The sequence below is a fragment of the Excalfactoria chinensis genome, chromosome 1 (genome assembly GCF_039878825.1).
Source record: "Excalfactoria chinensis isolate bCotChi1 chromosome 1, bCotChi1.hap2, whole genome shotgun sequence".
Classification (NCBI taxonomy): Eukaryota; Metazoa; Chordata; class Aves; order Galliformes; family Phasianidae; genus Excalfactoria; species Excalfactoria chinensis.
Window position 1 is genome coordinate 13,805,323 of NC_092825.1, and position 21,470 is coordinate 13,826,792.

At 39.1% G+C, this 21,470-nt stretch overlaps 1 protein-coding gene across 1 annotated transcript in view; it reads left to right on the forward strand.

Annotated features, from left to right (window-relative positions):
• SLC2A13 (solute carrier family 2 member 13) overlaps nt 1–21,470 on the forward strand; it is a 130,659-nt gene that overhangs the window by 51,700 nt on the left and 57,489 nt on the right. The window contains exon 4 of the mRNA XM_072329313.1: nt 8,471–8,579. Coding sequence (XP_072185414.1) covers nt 8,471–8,579 — 109 coding nt within the window. The remainder of the gene's footprint in view (nt 1–8,470; nt 8,580–21,470) is intronic.

Genomic DNA, 21,470 nt, shown 5'->3' on the forward strand with positions numbered 1-21,470 from the left:
TGGCAGAGACTGCACATGGCTTCTAACAGCCCAGTTCTGGCAATACTCTGCCTCAGGGACTGACTAAATGCAGTCTGACAGAAAACCTACACATCATTTGTTGTACGCATTGAGAGACCTCAGCTTCAAAGTGCTTCAGCCTGGTGGCCCCCAATCTACTGCATTCCATAGGCTGCCCAGATACATATGGTCACGCTGCTTCTTAAAGCATGCATTGCCTCATGGAATTCATTTTCTTTATAAATGAGAGCATGTTGTATAACAGTGCACAGGCATATTGTTAACTTTTATAGATAACTGGGGGTGGTAGGGTTACATGTAGCCTCTGCCAGTCAGAGTTTGCACTTCTTTAAAGAGGAAAGGGCTTCATGGTATTTTATCTCCTTCAGGAAATTACTTTTCTTGATGGCGATGTTTTATCTCAAAGCTGCCATGCCACGGTCAAACTTTTCATCCCAAGTCTTGCAGCTTACATTTGGTGCTGGGTATGAATTTACAGCTGGGTAATTTTACGTAACACAGATGATTCTTTTGTGGGTTTTTGTTGTTGTTGTTTTGTGTGTGTGTCAGATGCAGAGACAGACGGGCAGATAGAAGTGCTACCTGTCTTGATATTAATCTGCAACTTTTACTGTATTTGATCTCAAACGTCCACCATTCTCTTCTGACGAGTGTTAGGTTCTTGAATGATAATTCCTTCATGCATTCATAGGCTGGTAATAACCCTTCACAAAATGCTTATGGAAATTACAACTATGGACATGCTTTGGTTTTTTCTTTTCTATCATTGTGTCTGTGGAAACTTACTGTTGTCTCACATGTAGTGCCCTAGTGGTCTCCAAAACTGAAGTGTTTCACTGCTTGCTCGATTACCCAAAGACATTGTGGGGTTGTGAGCTCAGCAAAGCTGGTGGCATCTCTGTGTTGTGAACTTGGTTTTCTGTTATGTCTGGCACTTCTTTAATTTTATATTTTCCCCCACATACTCCTGTCAGATTCTTACCTCCACTGTCCACACGCTTCCATGGTTGTTTTATGTACTTCTTGTACTGTGGTGCCCAAAACTGCACCCAGTGCTCAAGGTGAGCCTGCACCAGTGCAGCTATTTCTTAATTCTTCTAGACTTGGTCTAGAACTTTAGCAGACCTGAAATATTTGAATAGTGTGTTCTAGTAGCACTTTTTGTGTGCAAGAACTGGACTGCATGGGTCTACTCTATATTTTATATTTGTATTGATTTTGCTATATCTGTCCCGGTGTTGCTATTATTGCTAGTTTTATTTCTGCCCTTGATGTTTTGTATCTGGAAAAAAAAAAAAAAAAAGAACATTAACAAATGAAATTAGGAAGAAGCTGAATGTAGCATGTTCCTATGCAGCATCATTAAGGGCAGCTGGGATGTGCAGGGGACAAGTTGCAGTCACGAATGTTTAGGTGCAGGTAGCTTTGGGGAGTTGGTGCTGTGAGCACAAACTGAAACCTCATGCTGATCTCTTTGCAGTTGCTTTCTTGTTATTGTTTGGGAAAATTCTACTTGGCACCATTCTGTGATAAACTGTTTCCTTTACCATAGTGATGTACAATGATCGGTCTGGGCAGCAGAAGTGGTCATCCAGGAGCAGGTGATCCAGAGAGGGTGTGCACCATGCACCCTTCCTTGTGATGGGAACCCTCTTGGCACAAGGTGCTCTAATAAATCCTGATGTGCCCTTTCCTTTTTGTTCTGAGAAAATAACACTCTTGTAGCATTTGGAATTGATATTTTAACATATTTGTTAGTATCTATCACAAAAGACATGTCTATATCTCTGGAAACTGAAGTGGCTCAGATCACTGCAGATGTCTAAGAGATGTCCCTTCACTTAAATGTATGAAACATCGGCTCTGATGGGTCTTCCATCTGCTCTTAATAGATCGGTTTTACTTGTGTAAAAGTTCTTTGGACATATTCAAGACCTTTCTGGATGCCTGCCTGTGTAACCTGGTGTAGGGAACCTGCTTTGGCAGGGGGGTTGGACTCGATGATCTCTGAAGGTCCCTTCCAACCCCTACCTGTGATCCTCAATTAGGACCAGTTGTTAAGTACGGGAAGCACTGTTTAAAAAACAGACATCTGTCCCAACCTTACATTTTCAACTTCACGTTCTAAAACAAGTCAGTATGGGAGTGGAAAAGTGAGACGCATCGTAAATGCCAGCTTTTATCTGTCTGTCTAAGAGAATAAGAAAAAGAACAACCGTTAGTGTTTTCTTAACACCCCACTGTCCACTAGGTTTTCAATAACTTTTTAAAGAACCACTCTTTAAATACTTTGTATGTATAAGGAAACTCCACATAAACGTGGCGTTTAGGCAACGCCGTTTTATCATCGTTATGCTGAAAATGATCAGAGGGGTTTCTACTCGGTACAAGCTAAGCAGCTTTCAAATTTCATGTAATCCATAGTACGTGAAGGACTTTGAACTGTCTGTTATGTAATATTCATTCTGTTTTGCCTAAAATCAGCATCTTGACGTGACAAGCTGCCTTTTGCCTGCTGTTCCACGTAGCTCCATGGAACAGCATGTTAAAAAGCATATAAAAAACAGAGTGTGTTTTATATTCTGTGTACCTTTGCTCAGTGATTCAGTTGCAGCTGATGATGCAGGATATCTGCTTGTCAGGTTTTGAAATTACTTTAAAAAATGACCTAACGAAAGCCAGACCCACAGTGTGTTCTCCTGTTAATCCACCGGCAAAAAATATGGCAGCTGTACAAAGAATTTCACATAAATACAGCTACTTTTGTCTCACTGACCTTAGCAAGAATTACTCTTGAGAAACCCTCCGAAGATTGTGCAGGAGGCAATTTCTTGTTAATTCCTGGAAACCAATGAGACTATTCTGTGAAGATACATTAAGAACATTCTGTGCACCCTGCTGGATGCAGTTTGTTGCTACCCCTGACATCATTTATGAAGCAAATGAGAAGAGGTTCCTAATCTGATTCTCCATAGACTTTCTTCTTTGTGCAAGTGGGAGTAAACTGCTTCCATTCTGCTTTTGCATAGATGATGATACCAGACGCACGATTCCTGAGAGTCATACTTCATTGTGAAGTGCTTTATTATGTCTGAAATTCCAGAGTGGCTCACACACACGAATTCGCGGAGGCTGTACGTGAATCCTCCAGAAATTGGAGGATCTGAAAACTGTCATTACCATCAGCTTTTCATAATCTTCAGTTCTCATGATAAAAACACTTCTTAAGACTGTAGCTCAGGAGATTGCTATCTGTTCTCTATGGTTTTAATTGCAGTTTTTCACTAGTTCAGCCAGTGACAGTGCTTAAGCAGGTGGTTGAGTTGGGTTTGCTACTCCACTGAGATGTAGTAGTCACAAGCAAAAAAAGGCCTCGTATTCCTTTTTAAATGGGCAACTTATGATAATGTTATGAATTTAAAAGGAGAAAATACAAATAACAGGAGTTTTTCAGGCCCGATGGGTGGTCTAAACCAAATGTGCTATTAATAAAGTAAACAAAGGAGTGAGCATGCAACAGACTGTAGCCAAAAGTTCCCCTTGAGACTTTCATTGAGCTCCATTTTTTTATTTACACTCATTTTGATCATTTTTCATTTTTTCATGGTTTTCACCTTTAAAAGCAGCAGCTTGTGGCAGGAACAGGGATAGTTCATTTGGAAGCAAGGGCAGAGGGCAAGGCAAAAGAAAGTAAAACAAATGCGGCCAAATTCAAAACTAACATCTTAGCTGAAAAATGTGTGGACGGTGGAAGGCCTGAAGTGCTCTCTTCAGGAAGCAGAATGCAATATCTGTGTGAGTCTTAATGCGGTAACAGCTGGAAGGATCAGCTTGAGAGCAGGTTACTGATTAGGTTGGAAGGAGCTCTGAGTCATCAGCTTTTTTGATGCTCTTTTCAGCAAATAAATAAATAATTCTTGAAATTTCCCTGACTGCAATTTCCTTTTAAGTGTCATTCCTCAACTTAAAAGAAAAAAAACCAAAAAAGCTTCCCAGTTCCAAACTGATAAACGCTCTGCGCAGCCATTAGGGAGGTGATGAGGAGGGTGGAAAGAAACAGCTGTTTGCTTGAAAAACCATATTGCAGGCTGAGGGTCAGCCTTCACACCTCCTACTTTGTTTCCGAGGTAGTTACTGTGCCAGGGGAAAGCACAACCAGATCCTCATTTTCCTCTGTCTCAAGTCGCTCTCCTACCAGAGAGAAACCTCCTCAGCTCCTTGCCCTGCTCAGGTTTTGGCAGGCAGTGGTCCAGCTCCTCAGTCACCATCTCTCTTCAGTCATCATGGCTGCTTCTCCCGGTGGCATCATGTGAATTGCCACTGGTGTCTGTATCCTGCTTTGCCTTGGTGTCTCCAGTTTGAAAGGAGTTCATTACCGTGGTTTCTCTTTTCTGTACAAAGCATGTCATACAGAGCCAAAGCACGCTCCTTTTTTTGTTTTGTTTCCCCACATGCCACTGCTTGTCCAATTCAAAGGCATTCTTAACTGCTGCTTTCTTTGTGCAAGTACTCAGTCATATAGATTTTCCTTCACCAAAGCTCAGAATCAAAGCAAGTGGTACCCGGGGAAAGATGGTATTCTTTTTCTTTTTACAGATAGAAGAAAATTGTTTTGTTTTCACAGTTCCCGGGAGACCAACCCCACTTTCTTGTCAAAACAACGTGAGAAAAAAAAATAGATATCTTTATTCTGAGTGATTCTAAAGATCATTTGAAGGGACTGTTTATTTGAAATCTGTATTTCCTGAGAAAACAAAAAACCTCTTTCTGTTTGAATAGGCATGGAAATCTCCTTGCATTCCCTTAAATCTCTGAAACGGAAAGGTCTGTGTCTAAGCTATTGTTTTCTGCTAGAGCAAGTTGTCTTGCTATACAGCTGGATGTATTTGCTTTGGAATATCAAAAATAGACTCAAACTCAGATGCAAACCAGCAGTCTTTTCTTGTCTTGTCTGATGGGTGACTGGCATAAAAAAGAAAAAAAAAGGCTGAAGCATCCTTTTGAGCCATCTCAAAGAAACAGAGAACTCTGTGAGGTGAGGAACTTCCTCTAGTGGTGCAGAGGATGCTGGGCTGGAGGTTGCCTTTCTATAATGAAAGGCCAAATGAGAGGAGTGACTCCCATGTCAACCTTCTGCTATGCTTGACATCCTTCCTTCTGCCACTCGTGGCAGTAGAGCAGTTCTTGGAAGCTGTGTATGGAGGGTGGAGAAGACATCAGTTAGCATTAGGATAAGAACAGCTTTGTAAAGCTGATCTGTAGGGTGAGCTGAAGTGCTGCTGTACAGATGAGTAACTCTTCTTGCTTGGTAAGCTCGCTTTTGCAGTAATACTTCTACAGCAAGAACACAAAATGTGGCAGCAGCCCTCTGTAGTCTTAAGCTGTTGCCACAAGCTGTCACCTTCATTACCTGACTAATGGATATTTAAACCTGTCAATGGCCTTGGCACAGCACGTTTCTTTTCTTTCTCTCTCTTTTTTTTTTTTTTCTTTTCTTTTGAGCACAAAGCCAAACTCCCAAATCTTACTGTGTTTTCCCTTTTGCTTATCAAGATGAAAGTCTGCTTAGGTATAACAGCTAAACCAAGCTCAGAAAAAGCTGATTAGAGCGCAGCTATCCTTTGTGCAACGTCACCTTCTACTGCAGCAGTATCCTTATTTCCCCATTGCTCTTTATCTGTTGCTGCCATTTTGCACTTTGGCTAGAGCCCACTTTGGCTGCCCTTTACTAAAGTGTATTGTGAACCTTGCTAAATGTATGCATTAAGGAAATTTACTTCAGATAAAGTAATTATCCAAGCCACAGCACAAAAAAAATTCAAGCAAATCCAGCCTCATTAAATTAATGATGACATTAGTAGGTCTCATCCTTTTGACTTCATTTTTATTCGTGGCTAGAAGAAGAGAAACAAACATCTCAGTGATATCTCAAGTTCAAGTGCAGGACTGAGAAAACAAGAGCAGGAAGGGAGAAGTATCGTGAACAAAAAGCAACGACTTTTGGACTCAAGTATCTATTTTTTTCCGCTGTAAAATTTGCCAAATGTTAAATTTTGTTTTTTGTGACGCATCTTTTGCATCACCCATTTCCCTGGATTTTGTTGCTCTGTGCTATTTTAATCTGTAGTAATAAATAAGAGGAAACGTAGCTGTTATCAGAAAGTATTGAACTGCAGTTCTAGTTTCCTGAAGATGTATTTTCAGTATAAAATTGTATTCAATTCTTTTTTCACCCTCCAGTTTAGAACCATTCTCTGCTGTGGCCAACTATGATTTATTTGCCTGCAGTTGCTTAGCTTTAAGATATATAAGCACAACAGAAAGCGGGTAGCAGGACTGGAGACAGGGAAACACAAAAATGGTATAAGGGCAGATAATTCTAAGAAAGAACATAAAGCTCTTTCTGCTTATAAGAACAGATATTGTCAGAAGTCGTTTGGGTTTTCCACTGAGTTTATAAAGATTCTTTAGCACAGAGATAACGATTTCTTATATGTCTTTCAGTCAGTTTATTGGCTTGAAAATCTGAAGGCTGTGAATTTTATGAGAGAAAATCCTTGAATTCGGTGTATACCTATCCATTTATGCCATTGCTATGATACAGATTTGTAGTGAAACTTTTAAGTCTCTGATATAAACGGGTATGATGATCAGCATCATGTTTCTGATGCAGTTAGTCACAAATATGAAAAAAATACCGGTGCTTACTGAGTTTAGCTGACTGGAAAGGTCGAGGCAGACATTAATATGTGGCCCTGGACTTTCTGCAGGGATAAACTGCAGGCACACAATCCGATTTTTGCAATTAAGTTTTGCTGAGGCTTCTTGGCTCCCTCTGAGTTGCAAACCATTGTCTGGGAACAGCTGCTTTAATTTTGAGCTATTCATTGTAATGTCTTCTTTTCAATTGTTTTGTACGATGCCTTATTGTGAGTGGGGTTTTATGTAACTTCCATCAAATATCAGATGGATCAGGAATTGTTAAAATACTTGTGTTAGTTCTGTATGGAACTTTTGCCTCCTTTTCTGCTACAGTGAGCATTGTTGTTGATTCAGAATTCAAGACTTGAGCTTGATTAAAATCTTTGTAGGAAGACTATGGAGCAGATGATATCTTATAGACATTCAGCTGTGTGGGTTCATGAAGGATGCTGCAGAATTTGTTGCGGACAAAGCCTTTCAAACCCAAAGCCTTTTTGCTCATGCTGGATGCAGAGCATAAAGACTTGAGGGCTGTTGTAGGTGAATTAAGTTTGAGATAGCAGCATTTTCCATTTGACTTGGAGTCCATGAGTGTTTTGGAGCTGAGAAGAGTTCCTGGCTAGCAGCAATGCTGCTGCTTCATGTCCCTCTGCCAAAGAAATGTCACTTGGGCTACTGAGCCCTTTGGTGTAGTTGTCTGCCTTGTAGTGCCACACATCTTGCTTGAGAATATCTTACCTTGACTTTAGTTCTGCTCATCAGTGAGTTACTTAGAGATGTGTCGTGTTGTGGCCTTGTGGCAGGACAGGCATGGCTGTGTCCTGTCTGCATGCAGTGTTACTTGGACACCAGCAGGAAAAAACATTTTATTAGGTTCTGCTGTTAATAGCAAAGAAGCCAAGTTAAGTGGTGACAGAAATCCTTTTCTTTTTTCTTTTTTTAAATGAAAGTAACTCTTCCTCAGGAAAGTACAACTATTCTTCATTGGGGAAAAACTTAAACCAGTTAGCTGGGTCTGCTATTGAAACCATTCACAGAAAGCCAGCTGTTCGGAGTCAAAACTATGTACATCAATTGTTCTTCACTAACAGACCTGTACAGCTTTTGGTTTTGAATCAATGCACGTAATACTTCCTGTACATTTAGGAGGAACGTTGATGCAAATGTGAAACTGTAACCATAAAATACAGAATCTTTTCACCTCCAGTTATGACTTGCATTACTGTGGTATTTTGTTCTCTTTTTAAATTATCTTTAAAACTTGCAATGACTGTATGGAAATTGAGAGAACATTGATGGGAATTGGGAGAATGTTTTCATCTGGAAGATCCAGCAGCTCTGAGCAATGTTTAATGGCATTTCTGAAGTAACCTTACAAAAACATTGGGAGCTTTAAGAAAAGAAAGAAAGAAGGTATTTTGTGATAAGTGTGTGTACATCCAGTTTCAGCAGATGTGCAGTCTGTTAGCGTGGTATAGGGGAACTGTACACCTGCCATCCATAGCACTGTGCACTGCATCCAAAAATTGTTCCATGTTTTTTGCCTGCTGCTTCATGAAAATCATATTTGCAGTACAGAATGGAAAAGCAGAATTGAACTGATCAAATGGTTCAAAATTAATTGAAATAGCCCAAGCTTGTCTGACACTGAGGTGCAAGACCTGTTGTGCCTGGGAACATTGTTTTGATAGAGATCACTTAAGAACTATTACGTATTCTTTTGTGTTTGTTTGTTTTTTTTTTTAAGCTGGACCTGTGATCTGCAGAATGCTAACATACCCTCCAACTCGAAGAGCCTTAATTGTGGGTTGTGGTCTGCAGATGTTTCAACAACTGTCAGGGATTAACACCGTCATGTATGTATCTGCTGCTTGCTTCTCTTTTAAAAATATTAAAGAAAAAGACATAACAGAAAGAAAAAAAAGAGAGAATTGGACCAGTAGCAGTTGTAGGTGGCCTTCTGGGCAAAATTTGATATATGAAGAATGGAGCGTGAGGGCTGGAATGCTGGTTTTAAATCTGTATATTGACATATTTGGCATCTCGGAAAAATGGTGCAAGATGTTACTATAAGGGTAAACATTTGTATAGAGATGAAATTGCAAACAACTCTGAGAGAGACATTATTTTATGTTAGGGTTTACAGCCTATTATATTACATGCCTATTCAGGCATGGATAAGAAGGTACTCTTATGGCTTGCATTTGTGTGCAAATAAATCAAAATACTGTGGGCATGAGACCGTTGACCATGTAAACAGGATGGAAAATTACTGTGAAGTGCTACAGAAAGGAAGATGCTAAGGGAAGAAGCATTTGCCTTATCATATGTTCTATTTCGTGTGCAAAGACTCAGCAAATGTAGAGATGAAGAAGAATATATTGGGTTTCCTGATAAGCTGTCATGATAAATGTACAATGCACAAGACCTACTTTAAGATGAAATTACTGCTGAGCTTCCCTTCAAGAATAACCATAATAATCATGATTTCTCTGTTACTTAAGAGGAAGTCTAAGATACATTGCGGTAACATTTTATACAGAGATTACATCTGAATGAGGAAGCTGGTTAGGAAATAGTTAAAAGGAACAGCTAAAATAATAAAGCTTTTAGTGTATTGAGAGCTACTGTATTAAATATTAGAGTAAATATCTACCATCTATTATAAGGGGGGGGGGGGGGGGGAGCCAAACAGTATTGTTAAACTGCGAAGAAGGGAAGTCCAAAATAGACTTTATAAAGAGTGACATTATAAAGAGGAAATTGTAACCTAAGGTGAAAAAGAAGAGAATGCATAACTGCTAAGTTATCTGTAAAGATCAGAAGGTGGGCACAGAAGGAGCTCTGAAGAAATATTTGGGCACTGCAGAGGAAGTGACATAAAGGGGTCTTTAGGCCCAGTACAGGTCAAGGCATAAGAACAGTAGCAGGAGATAATCTCTGTCTGAAGCTGCAGCCCAGAAAGTTTTATTTATTATGCATTAAAACTGTCATGGATTCGAAGGAGAAGATGTATGTTTATGAATATGAAAAACATATGCACAAGGAAAGTAGGATAATGAAGAAAAACCAACATGATATTTGGATGCAGGCTATAGCTTGCAAGTCTGAGGGGTAGGAGAGTTGGTGGGTATGTGAGGACTGTGCCATACGATCCAACCACACTCATTCATGGCAGCCAGATTCTGCAGGAGGTCACAAAAGTAAGAAGATAGTCCTCCTGGGTTAGTAATTTTTTAAGATAAGAAACAAAGGATAAGAAGAAAATATCACAGTGGAGGGAAGTTCTGTGTAGAATCCGACAGGAATCTGCTTGGAGATCTTTTCTGTTTGGCATTTTTAAGTTTGTGAAGGAGGGTAAACAACAAAAAAACAGCTTGTACTCATCCACTGTTCAGAAGGTTAATATCCCCAAATCTGTCAAAATGACCTGTTGTGGGAAAATAACACAAAATAGCCAGTAAAGTGGCAAAAGTGTTCATTTTACAATACAGTGCAGCCATGCTTGCTGGGAAGAGTTGTCTTGATATCTTGAAACTGAATATAATTCAATATAATAACAACAATGATTTCCACGATCAGTCTGGAACAGTTCAAACACCTGTAGATATCCTTTTTTTTAAGGAAGAAATATATATATATATGGATAAAGCAGGTTGTATATGGGGGAATGGATCCCTGTGTTTGAACATGGTAATTAGAACTCTGCAACTGGGAAAAGAAACAAGCTGAGAAGAAATGTGTTAAACCTATGAAGTTTTTAATGCTGTGTAGAAGTTGGGGAGGTTATGATTAGTAATTAATTCTTACATCATTTTTGTTGAGTCCTGCTTCTTACCTAATGGTAGGTTTAAAATAAACACAAGGAAACGTTTTTTTTCATGCAATGCATAATTACAGAGTGGACCTCATTGCCGTGGGATGTTGGATGTTACGGATGCCAAAAGTAGGAATAAATTTAGAAGGTAATTAGAGAACTTGATGTAATAAACGTTATGTAAATATTAATATAGTTGATATGGATGTAACCTCTGGCCAAGGACAGTCATTTTTGCATGTTGTTTCTTGCTGCTCTGGGGATGTTTTCCTAGGCTAGTTCCAAAACCTGATAGTTTATCAGGTTTGTGACTCTGCTGGGTCGACTCTGCTTATATCAGCCTTCACATGTTTTAAAATCTCAAGCTACTTTCTCTGTAGGAGGTTTTGCAAATAGTTTGGAATTGACCTAATTTGCTTTTGGATGTGTAGGTGGACAGAATTGCAATAGAACATTTCTGAATCCTGACTTTAAAATAAGAAAATGCCTGCCATAAACACTTGAAGGCACTGTTGTTAAATGCCTGACTTGTAAACCACCTGCAATATCTAATATTTTTAAACAGTCTTGTGTAAGAAAATTTTTATTTATCAAATATGCAAGATAAACATTCTCCTATGAAAGGATACTTTTCAAATAGAAATAAGCATCTGTCTACTGATGGTTTGCTTGCACAGAACCTGATGATTGCTTTTTAATGCAGTAATTGAATGGCTCCTTGTGGAACTGTCAGATTGAATTAATTTTCTGAAGAGTACTTTTCTCTCCATAACATTTAGTTCTGTGTTCTGGGATTTCAGTTTTGTAGCAGCAGGAAAATGGAGGTTGTAGGACTGTGTGGCTTTTACTGGTTTGGCAAAATCAGTTACCCACTGATTGTAAAAAATGTTTTGATGGTTACTGTTCACTGTAACTTATTGGTGCTGCTGAGTGCCCTCCTTTGTTCCTGTCCCTCCCTGTATGCTGCAGAAGGAAGGTCTTACTACCCTGCCCTGCCTTTCCTCTGTAGTGGACTGAGCAGCCTCGTTTGCCCCTTTCTCTTAACATAATCCCATGGCATTCTTCTGCACTGTGACCACTGAACCTGGCAGCACGTGTGATGGGCATCAGCTTATTCTAATTTGTTTTTAACTCAGGGCTTTCCATTATTTCTGATGCATAAGAGTTGGTTAAATCTTGTATTTTAGTGTAAGAAAGGAATTGTCAGAGGATCTGAAAAACTAGTAAATAAATTACTATTAGTAATCATAGTATCATCATAGTATCATAGTATCGTGCGAGTTGGAAGGGACCTTAGAGATCATCGAGTCCATCTCCTGGGATTCAAGCCCTCTAGTGTAGCAGAGAGGCAGTTCTACCACTTGCGCCACAAGGGGGATTCGATCCCGGGCCCTCCGGTGTTGCAAGCGGCGGTTCTAGTGATGAAAAGTACAAAATGGGAAAATTAAATGAAAATATAATTCAATAACAATTAAAGTTGAATAATAATTAACAAATATGGGTTTTAGAGGTAGGAAATTGTGTAGAGGAGTTTTGCAGAAGTCTAAAAACCATCATCGAGTGTCCCCAGGAGTAGAAGAGATCCTAAAAAGCAAGACATAAACCCTGAAACACAGGGAGACAACAACAGTTGTCAGCTCTTCAGTGCTTAAAAGTTCAGAAATCCCTTACCAAGTTTTTAACTAGAAACTATTCATCAGTTGTGAATCCAAGGAGAGTAACAAAGTCCGTTTGTAGTTGGATTTCTCTTGGGAATGGTGAAACAAGAACTCGGAGAACATCGGTAAGAATTCTTGAGGACTGTGCCCTTGCCGTGCTGCTGTGCAGTAAGCTGATGTAGTTTCATATTGTGTCAGCCAGGTATGACATCCAACTTTGGGTAATCAGGAACTGTAGTCCTGAACAAAATGTTATTGAAATGGTGAGAACAGTGTGAAGAGCAACCTCTGCATTGAGGGGGTGGATCTAAAAAAGACACAGAATGTAAAAATAGGCTAAGGACCGTGTGACTCTTATGGGAACAAATGCTAGCATGATAAATTTAGCCATTAAAAGGATAAAGCTCAGTGACCTCTTACTTTGATTCCTTTTTGTTCCCCTGAAGAACACAAATACCACTGCTGGAGGTGATGCCCGAAGTAGAAAAAATGTTTCCTTTTTGTCAAAGCTTCAACCTGTAAAAGATAAAAGTCAGACAATTTTAGGCAGCCATCTCTAACACTTCTGCAAGCAGGTCTGAAATGGCTTGATGTTCCAGTTTCTTGTCATTCTGGTATTTTCTCTTGAAAACAGAAGCTCATTCTTTCAAGTCTAGTTTAACAAATCTGTCTGACAAGATACTGAGAAAGAAGGAAGGAAATTGTACTCCAGAATACAAGTTAGCTATGTAATAATAATGTGTCCCAGGAGTGTGTTGAAGCAGTGGTATGCAGGGATGTTCAAACCCACAGCGACTGTTCTAAAAACATGGGAGGAAAGGACCATTTTATGGCAAAACTGTAAGCTCAAATTTCCCATCGGTTCCTTCTTTTAATAATACTGATTGTAACAGTAAAAGGCAGAAGATATTTCTGTGGGGCAGGAAGAAGACAAGGCTTGAAGGATTTGGTTATTTCAGATCATCTGATGTAAAGCTTCAGTAGAGGAGGAAGAAGCAGAGACCTCAGTCAGTGTTTTAGCAATATTCTAAATCTTAGCAAGACTGACTTCTCAAAACATTCCTGACGCTGCGCAGCTTTACTGCGCTTGCAAGAAAAAAAAGAGTCACGGGCAAGAAAGCTTTTGGAACAATCCTGAGTTCCCTTGAATACTAAGCAGTAATTTAGCCATAATTGGAGGCAGCTCAGTATTGTCAGAATTCCATGAAGATATTGTCACCTGTGCTGGCATTTTCGGGTCTAGCTGATGTGCCTTCATGCAGACTGACTGCGCCCTGGAAAGGACCATTTGTCTGAGCTCTGAGACAGCTGCAACATCTTGGTTGTATGTCTGTTCTCACTTTAAGAAAAGGGGACTTCATAAAAGCCCGACAAAATACTGTGTCCTGCGGTTGAAACTGTATGCTTAATGGGATGTTAATTTAGTCATTGGCCAATATCTCTTCACATTGTGCTGGAAAAGCTTTCTGTAGCACAAATGTGGTATAATGTATCAACGAGGAACACTTAAGGCCTTCAGTATTTTTGTTAACATTTAGGCTCCTGTTTTTGCTTGCATATATGGCCTGTTTTTCCTGGTTAACAAAATGTCCTTTCATTGTTAAGAAATCCTTGCATCTCCTAAATGTTAAGTGAATTCACGTGTAAAATATATTAATGTCTGGATCTGATCCACAGATCAAATTTTGAGCTTTACCAGTTTTGGGTTTTTAATCTGTGCAAGTGAACAGAAGAAGAAGAAAAAGTAAAAACAAGCAACTTTTTCCAACTGGCAAGAAATAGGAAGTGGAAAACATTACCGTATGGGGAAGGAAAAAGACTCAAAGCAACGAGAGACAAAGCTGTAGAAAAGAAAGGACAAGACAAAAGATGACAAGAGGAGGTTGTACAGCAAATGGAAATGGAAGGCTTGAAGATAAGAATATTAAGAACAATTAATATGAGAAATGAATGAACACCATTCTGTATGTAAATGAGAGAAAGAAAGAGAAAAGGAACAAGGCTGGAAAGAGGCCAGGATACTTCTAAAGTGTAATGGATGCTGGAGGGGAGTTTAATAGAATCAAAGAGTATTTCCTGATGGCTTTAATAGCTGGGTCTATTGTGCAGCAATTACAGAGCTCCAACCTGTGAGGAGCTGTAAACTTTGACTCCTGTCAGCTGCTGAGCATCAGGCAGTATTCACCTGTCCTGAGAAGTGCAGCTGCCCTGGGGGAGCAACATGTGATTTAACCCTCAGGGATTGGGAAAGTCAAGATAGGGAAACTCTGCTTTGAATTCCAATTCTTATGCTTTCTCTTTTCTCTTTTCTCTTTTCTCTTTTCTCTTTTCTCTTTTCTCTTTTCTCTTTTCTCTTTTCTCTTTTCTCTTTTCTCTTTTCTCTTTTCTCTTTTTAATAAATACAGAGTATTTAGCATAGAGCAGTGGCTACAGATAAACCCTTGGTATTTGCATTGAAGATTGGTAAAAAGTGTCTCATTAAACGTTATTTATTCTGGATTTTGTGAACGACAATAAAAGCAGTAGCAGCCATAGAGGGTTTCAGAATTTAAAAATGAATTTACTTATAATTTATGCCAGATTTAATATTAGTAAACTGGTCACTGAAATGTGACTTTGCTGGACCACTGACTGTTGGTTATGCATATTGGAAACCAGTAGTTGACATCCGTAAACAGGGGATCTACTGGAAAAATGTAACAGCAGGTCGCATTTGTTGCTGAGGGATGTGGCTTAGTGGCAAATACTGGTGGTAGGTGGACAACTGGACTGGATGATCTTAGAGGTCTTTTCCAGCCGTGGCAATTCCATGACTTTTGTGTGGTTGGTACCTAAGCATTGTTTTTAGGTTGTATTAACTTCTTATTGGTTGCGCATTTTAAAACAAAAAGTAAAATCCCAAAAGATGACACAATTACATCCAAGTTGAATGGCTTGTATTAAGGAATAAAGTATCTTTTATTATGGTCTCCGTTTAGATTTAAATTGAGTGGCAGTAATTTCCAAGCAGATTGCCTTGTCACCTTCATTTGTGCATGACCAGTAACTTCTCTACTCGGTTGTTTTTGAATACTCTGAGACCCAGCAGTGCTTTAAATCTGACTGAAGCGAGGGGCACTTACATAAATGTTTTTAAAAGGCAGCCTTTGTAATGCTGTCAAGACACTTTTGAGAAGTTTTGGCAGTTGGCAGCCTTAATTGTCTCTGACTCAAAAGCATTAAGCTGCTACTTGCTTAAGTTTTTGCCCTTCGGAATTATTTGTGGAGAAAATGCCTCATTCATATCCTCATATCTTAAATTTTGCTTTTTTCCCCTTAGGCTTATAGAGTGCGTAATAAAACCAAAAGAAAGCATATGTTGCAGGCTCGCTTGCTTTTCAGTTAATAATCCTTTAAATATTTTATTGAGTTTTAATAAATACCCGCAATAACATGTTGGGTTTTTTTTTTTGAGGAGTGACCTTCATTTTACCATTTTATCCTTTCTTTGTATTGAAAGATGCTTTATATAAAATTGCATGCAGTTCTTTCGAAGATGAACTATTTTGCAGTCACCTCTGACAGCTCCTTCTGTGGGTGCACCCCGTTGGGGCCCATGGATCTCTGTGCACTGATTTTGGTTAGGTGCTCTCTGATCAGATCCACCTTGACCAAGGGGACATCTTCCATTCCCTAGATTCTCTCTCTTACCTCCAGGGTCTGGGATTCTTGAGGGGCAGTGTTAGTAGTAAAGGCTGAAGCGAGGAAGATATTCAGTAGCTCTGCCTTCTCAGTATCCCCTGTTACCAGGGCACCCACCTCATTCAGCAGCAGACCCACATTTTCCCTAGTCCTCCTTTTACTATTGATATACTTAAAAAGCCTTTCTTGCCATCCATAGGCAATGTACTATTGTCACAGCTGAGATTATTTCCTAACAGATACATTAAAAAACTTCAAATAAACATATTAAAAAAAAATAAAAATAAAAAGGAGCTCCAAACACCTGATAGTCACCTATTTGTCCTTATCAGATGTGAGATTTTTGCATGAAGACTCTGTGGTGTTACATGTTTTCCAAGGCCTAGAACACAAGTTATTATTTTTTAGCAGTAGTGTTTTTTCCTCTTAGTAACTTTGCAGATCTGAATTGGAAGGTTACTTGGTTTGTGGCAATCTCATCAGCTGGGGAAAACCGCAGCAGGTCTGAGAACAAAATTAATTGTTTGCCTCAGGGAGAGGGATGGGGTGAAGAGTATGTGATGCCTTGTCCCTTAAGTCTGGAACGTGGGTACACTTTCAGTACCTGGAGGAGGGCTTGGCTTCCAAGAATGGGATGGGAGAAAGGCCCTTTTTCAAGAAAAGGCGATTCAGTAGACTTGAACATTTATAGTTTGTTGTGATGTTGCTGAAATGTGTGTATCATTTTCTTTGTCTGTCTATAGAGTAAAATACTTTTCTTGGGTATTTTTGAGAATGCTCGTTGCAGATGGCCTGCAGCACCACATGCTGCGTGTGCAGAACTGTGCATTAGCCTCAGCAGCTTAAGGGTTTCGTGTGTTGCCTCCAAAGACTGTAATTTATCAGCTGAAATAACAGTGAGAGTTTGTTCAGGATACCAGTGAGAGACTATTAAATAAATATTTAAATAAAGACACCTGTGAAGCACTGTGAAGTGTTGATAGCACTAAAACCACCCTATGCTCGGTTTCAAATTAAAGATAACATTGAGCAGAAAGTGAATCTTCCTTCTCCTGTTGTGCTGACCTTGTGTGACGGTCAGAAAGTAGTTTGAGTCAGTTTGTAAGTACAGATTTGAAATTCACTGTGAAGCCAGCAAGCAAAAGCCTGCAGGCTGGGTTATTTGGGCAGTGCAGTACACAGAGCTGCAAGGCTGCCTCTCACTGGAGGGTTCTTGCTGCTCTTTGTGTTTTCAGTCCATTTGAAATAGAAAAGAAAAATCACAGATTTAAGCTATTTGAAGGAATAAAATAAAAAAGATGCAAAACTAGTGAATCATGATGGAGTCATTTGATAGATTAAAGCTGTAAAATGTTCGTCTTATGGAAGGTGCTACTTGCTTTATCAATTTAACTAGCCAAAGCTTTTGGGAGATGGAGTATTGGAGATCAAAGGATGAGTAATTCAGGTATAAAACTTTTGAAGGGATGAGCATCAGAAAGATCAGGCGAATAGTTCAAGGTGTTGTGTAACAGCCGTAATGGGGCGAAATTAAGTGAAGTAAAATCTGGAGTGATTATCAGAGCATGGTTTAGTGCTTGGAGATGTTTGGCTGAGGCTGTCTCTTAAGCAATTAGGAAGCTCGTCATTTCTAATTGCTTAAACTGGTACATTCTCTATTGTTATATTAGAAATAGAATAATAATAATATATTTGCTTTTCTGCTGTTTGAATTAGTATATGTACAATAGAAAACAAGGGTAAGATCAAAGGGCATTTTCTTTAAGTTCAATTTCTATATCCTATACCTCTCCCAATAATTCTCTTCACCTACAAATCTATTGTAAAAGCAAAAAGAAACCTAAACAAACAATATGAAATATGAATAAATATTAGACTGCCAAGCACTTAGTCTTAAGAATGATGATTATTTGCATTATATATATTTTTTAGGTTTAAAAACAAATAACAACGACTGCAGAGGAAGCAGGTTTGGGGTACTGGTGTGAGGTCCTACAATGGACATTTAACTGGAGATTCTCAGTCTTTTTTAAACACTGCATTTTTTTTCCCCCACTTCATAAATCTTGAAATTGTATTTTTGGCTGATATCTCTGATGCTTTACACCTGTTTATTTCTCCCCCTATGCTGGACCTTTAACTCGATGAGCTGCAATGGGAAATCTTTTCTTTTTTCCCATTCCCTTTTGACTACTGCCTTGGGTTATTAGCTAGAAGAATGTTTTCTTCTTAATAAAATATACTCAACAGGGACTCAGTGCACAAGAGCACTTCGCCCCCTCCACCTCGCTGTCTTTTCATAAAAATTAATGTAGTCTTCAGAGGGAAGCAAGCCAGAATGTTGAGAGGCTGTTATTAAAATCTTGCCGAACAACTAGCAATCCTGCTAATGGGACTTTTCGTTGTTGTTTTGCCTAATTCTTCCTCTTTTTTTTTTCCTGCTTTTGGCTTCTTCTCTTCCTTTTGCCTATAGTGAAATCATAATGCTGTTTGATTTCCGTCTGTTGCCTTGGTAATGACTCTTATGTCACAAAGTCAGTATTAGCTTCACTGCAGGACCATACAGAAGGAGATATGTGAACTGCACGGGTGGGAGCAAAGACTTTCTTGGAACATATGGCTCAGGTTATTAACAATTATGTGAACAGAAATGGCTTGGCTTTACATTTAGTATAGACATGGTGTTGCTACTGATAAGTCAATTAAGTTCATTTCATTCACGCTATTCACAGGTATAGCCAAGCAATGAAACTCAGAGTAGTGATGCTTTTTATAAATCATTCATAAATGATTGCTGCAGAAGGTTCCCTGGATAGCAGTGCTGTAGGGTTGGAATTTTTGTTTGTTTTCTGGTGTTTTTAAACATGCTATTTATCCTAATAGCTTCCGGGGCACACTTCTGTCTCAACAGTTTCTCTTGTAAAAATTCACTTCTTCCATAGTTTTAATGTTTAGTGGGCGTAACTTTGAACTGTATGTTTCTGTTATCTCTAGTGAGGGCCATTCTTTGGTTTTTAGATGAGGAAGTCAGATCTCAGTAACTGACCAATTCAATCACTTTTTCTTCATGGCATAGGAAGGGGAGGGAATTTTTTTTATGTTTTACATTCTCTGATGTGTGAAAACCTAAGGGATGTGTATTACTCAAATGTATTCTTAGCAATAATAAGGTGTCTACTTACATAGAAAACAAGGAATAACACATGGAAAAGAATTCAAAGCTCATGATACAGTACATATGGAGAAGACACAAAATTTGACTGGAAAAGGTCACCTGATTAGATGCTTCCCAATACAGCAACGTGAAAACCTCAGTGAAATATATTACCAGTCCCATTCAAATGCAGAGTAAGAGATATGATGCCCTTTAAATCTGTTTATTCACCTTTACTTTAAGGACATAGAAACCGGCTCTGTAAATTGGATTCTTTGGAGTCTGTCAATAAGAGTTAAACCACAACAGGCTGCTCAAAATGCTTTATAGAGCAGAGGTTGAGAGACAGAGTATGTGTATATATAGAAAGCTTCTGCTCAGTGCAAGAGGTAACTGTAAGTGAAAATAGTCCAGAAGTGGATCGTAAAGTAGAGCAAAAAATAGGTAACATCTAAAGGCTAATCAAGGCTTGATTATTGTGAGCAGCCTACAAAACAAAGATTACTGTGATTAAAATAGCCCATTCAGATGCTGTGGTATGGAGTACCGTCACTAAGTTGAAAGGAAAATAAGAAATCACTGAATGGACTCGTAATTCATTGGTGCAGTGAGGAAGACTGCTGCGTGCAAAGCCAGTGTGGAAAATGAGTGGTAACAGAGACAGTGTTAATGAGCCCAGAGTGGGAACATGGATGCCAGCACAACCAGAGGGTTAGGAAACAAAAAGGATATGTGCTTCTTGTCTCAGTTTCCAGTAGTTTCTTCAAAGATCACGGTTATCAGAGCGGGAGGGAGATGCGCTGAGGTACAACTTGGGTCTGATCCCCTCTGAATGAGGGGGTACCTGCCTGTGTCTGCTTAACATGGCTAACAAGACATGGGAGGTAAAAACACTTCAGTTAATGTTTTTTGAGCTTTTTCAGAAAGTGCAAAATCCTTTTGTGATATTTTATTTCCTTTCAATAGTCACTTGTATACTGCATTCTCCCAACAGCATGCCTTACACGTGTTTTGGACAACAGAAAAATCTGTGAGGCTAAGTTGTCAGATGAATTTTGTGAATCTTATGGAGAAGTTTAATTATCCTCTAAGTCTTGTGATGGAAAAGAAGAGCACCTAAATGGTGGGCCGATTTCAGTGCAAAGAGCTGAAAGAAGTCTTAATGCTATGAGCATCAGCAGCCCCTTTCCATTTGCAAAGAGCAACAGAAGAAAACGGTTCTTGTGAAAGTGAAAAGTTTGTGGTCTGTTTGCTGGCGATGACACTTTCAATTCCACTTTCCAAAAATTCCAGATCTTTCAACAGCCACCTCAGTTTTAATTTTCAAGAACTGAACTTACATTTTTTGTTGCGGGTTGTAATATATGCCATCTGTTTATGGTGTAAATAAATGACGGGATACAGGCTAGTGTTTTTTTCTAATGCATATAAGGAGAGTGACTAATGAGTGAGACAGGACAGCTTTAAGGAAAACACATTCTGAGGCACTTTCCATTCTTCCTTTTTGTACCGTTTCATATAACGGTTGAGAAATAATCATCATGTTTAAGCATTTATGATTTTAAAATTATCAAATAAATCACAGTTCTTTTTTCTGTCTTATTTGCCTTATTGGAGATTTGATGATGTAAAATTAGCAGGTCTTGGCTCATTGTATTTTCCAGGGTACATGGTCCTACTTTAAGTGCTTATATCTTACAGCAAAGAACAATTTTTCATTTGGATTCTTGTCACACTGTGAAAAGAGAGCACTGCCAGAATTCTGAACAGAGGCAGAAACAGGTTGTTCTTGTGGTAACGTGTATGTAATATGATTGACTGTACTGAGATCTGGAACACAGGCTCTGCAAGACACTGGTGAGATCTCCACAGGCATCTCACTGTTTGTTTGTTGATTTATTGCATTTGTTAATTTAAACTAGCTAGAAAACAGTGTAAACAGATTCTCACATGGTTTTGTAAAATCACTGAGGTTGGAAAAGACCTTCAAGATCATGAAGTCCAACCATCAAGCTGACCTAACGAGTCCCATCACTAAACCATGTCCTTTGGTGCTTTATTTACATGCCTCTTAAATACCTGCAGGGATGGGAACTCTACCACTTCTCTGAGCAGCCTGTTCTAATTCTTGACCACCCTCTCTGTGAAAAAATTCTTCCTAACATCCCATCTACTAAATCTCTCCTTCTGCCACCTGAGACCATTTCTTCACATCCTATTACTTGTCACCCGAGAAAAGAGTTCCTCTCTAAAACGTCTGGTCTGATAGCCTCTTCTTTGAGCATCTTGACAAGTAAAGTTTTTGCCATCCAGCACTGTCTTCAATTGTGTTTGAGCAACTGCAGTGACTTCTACTGACTTGGCTGCACATGATGCCACCGCCTGTGGAAACTCTTCCATGCAGAAATGCTTATTAACCAGACAGTAGATGTTAGCA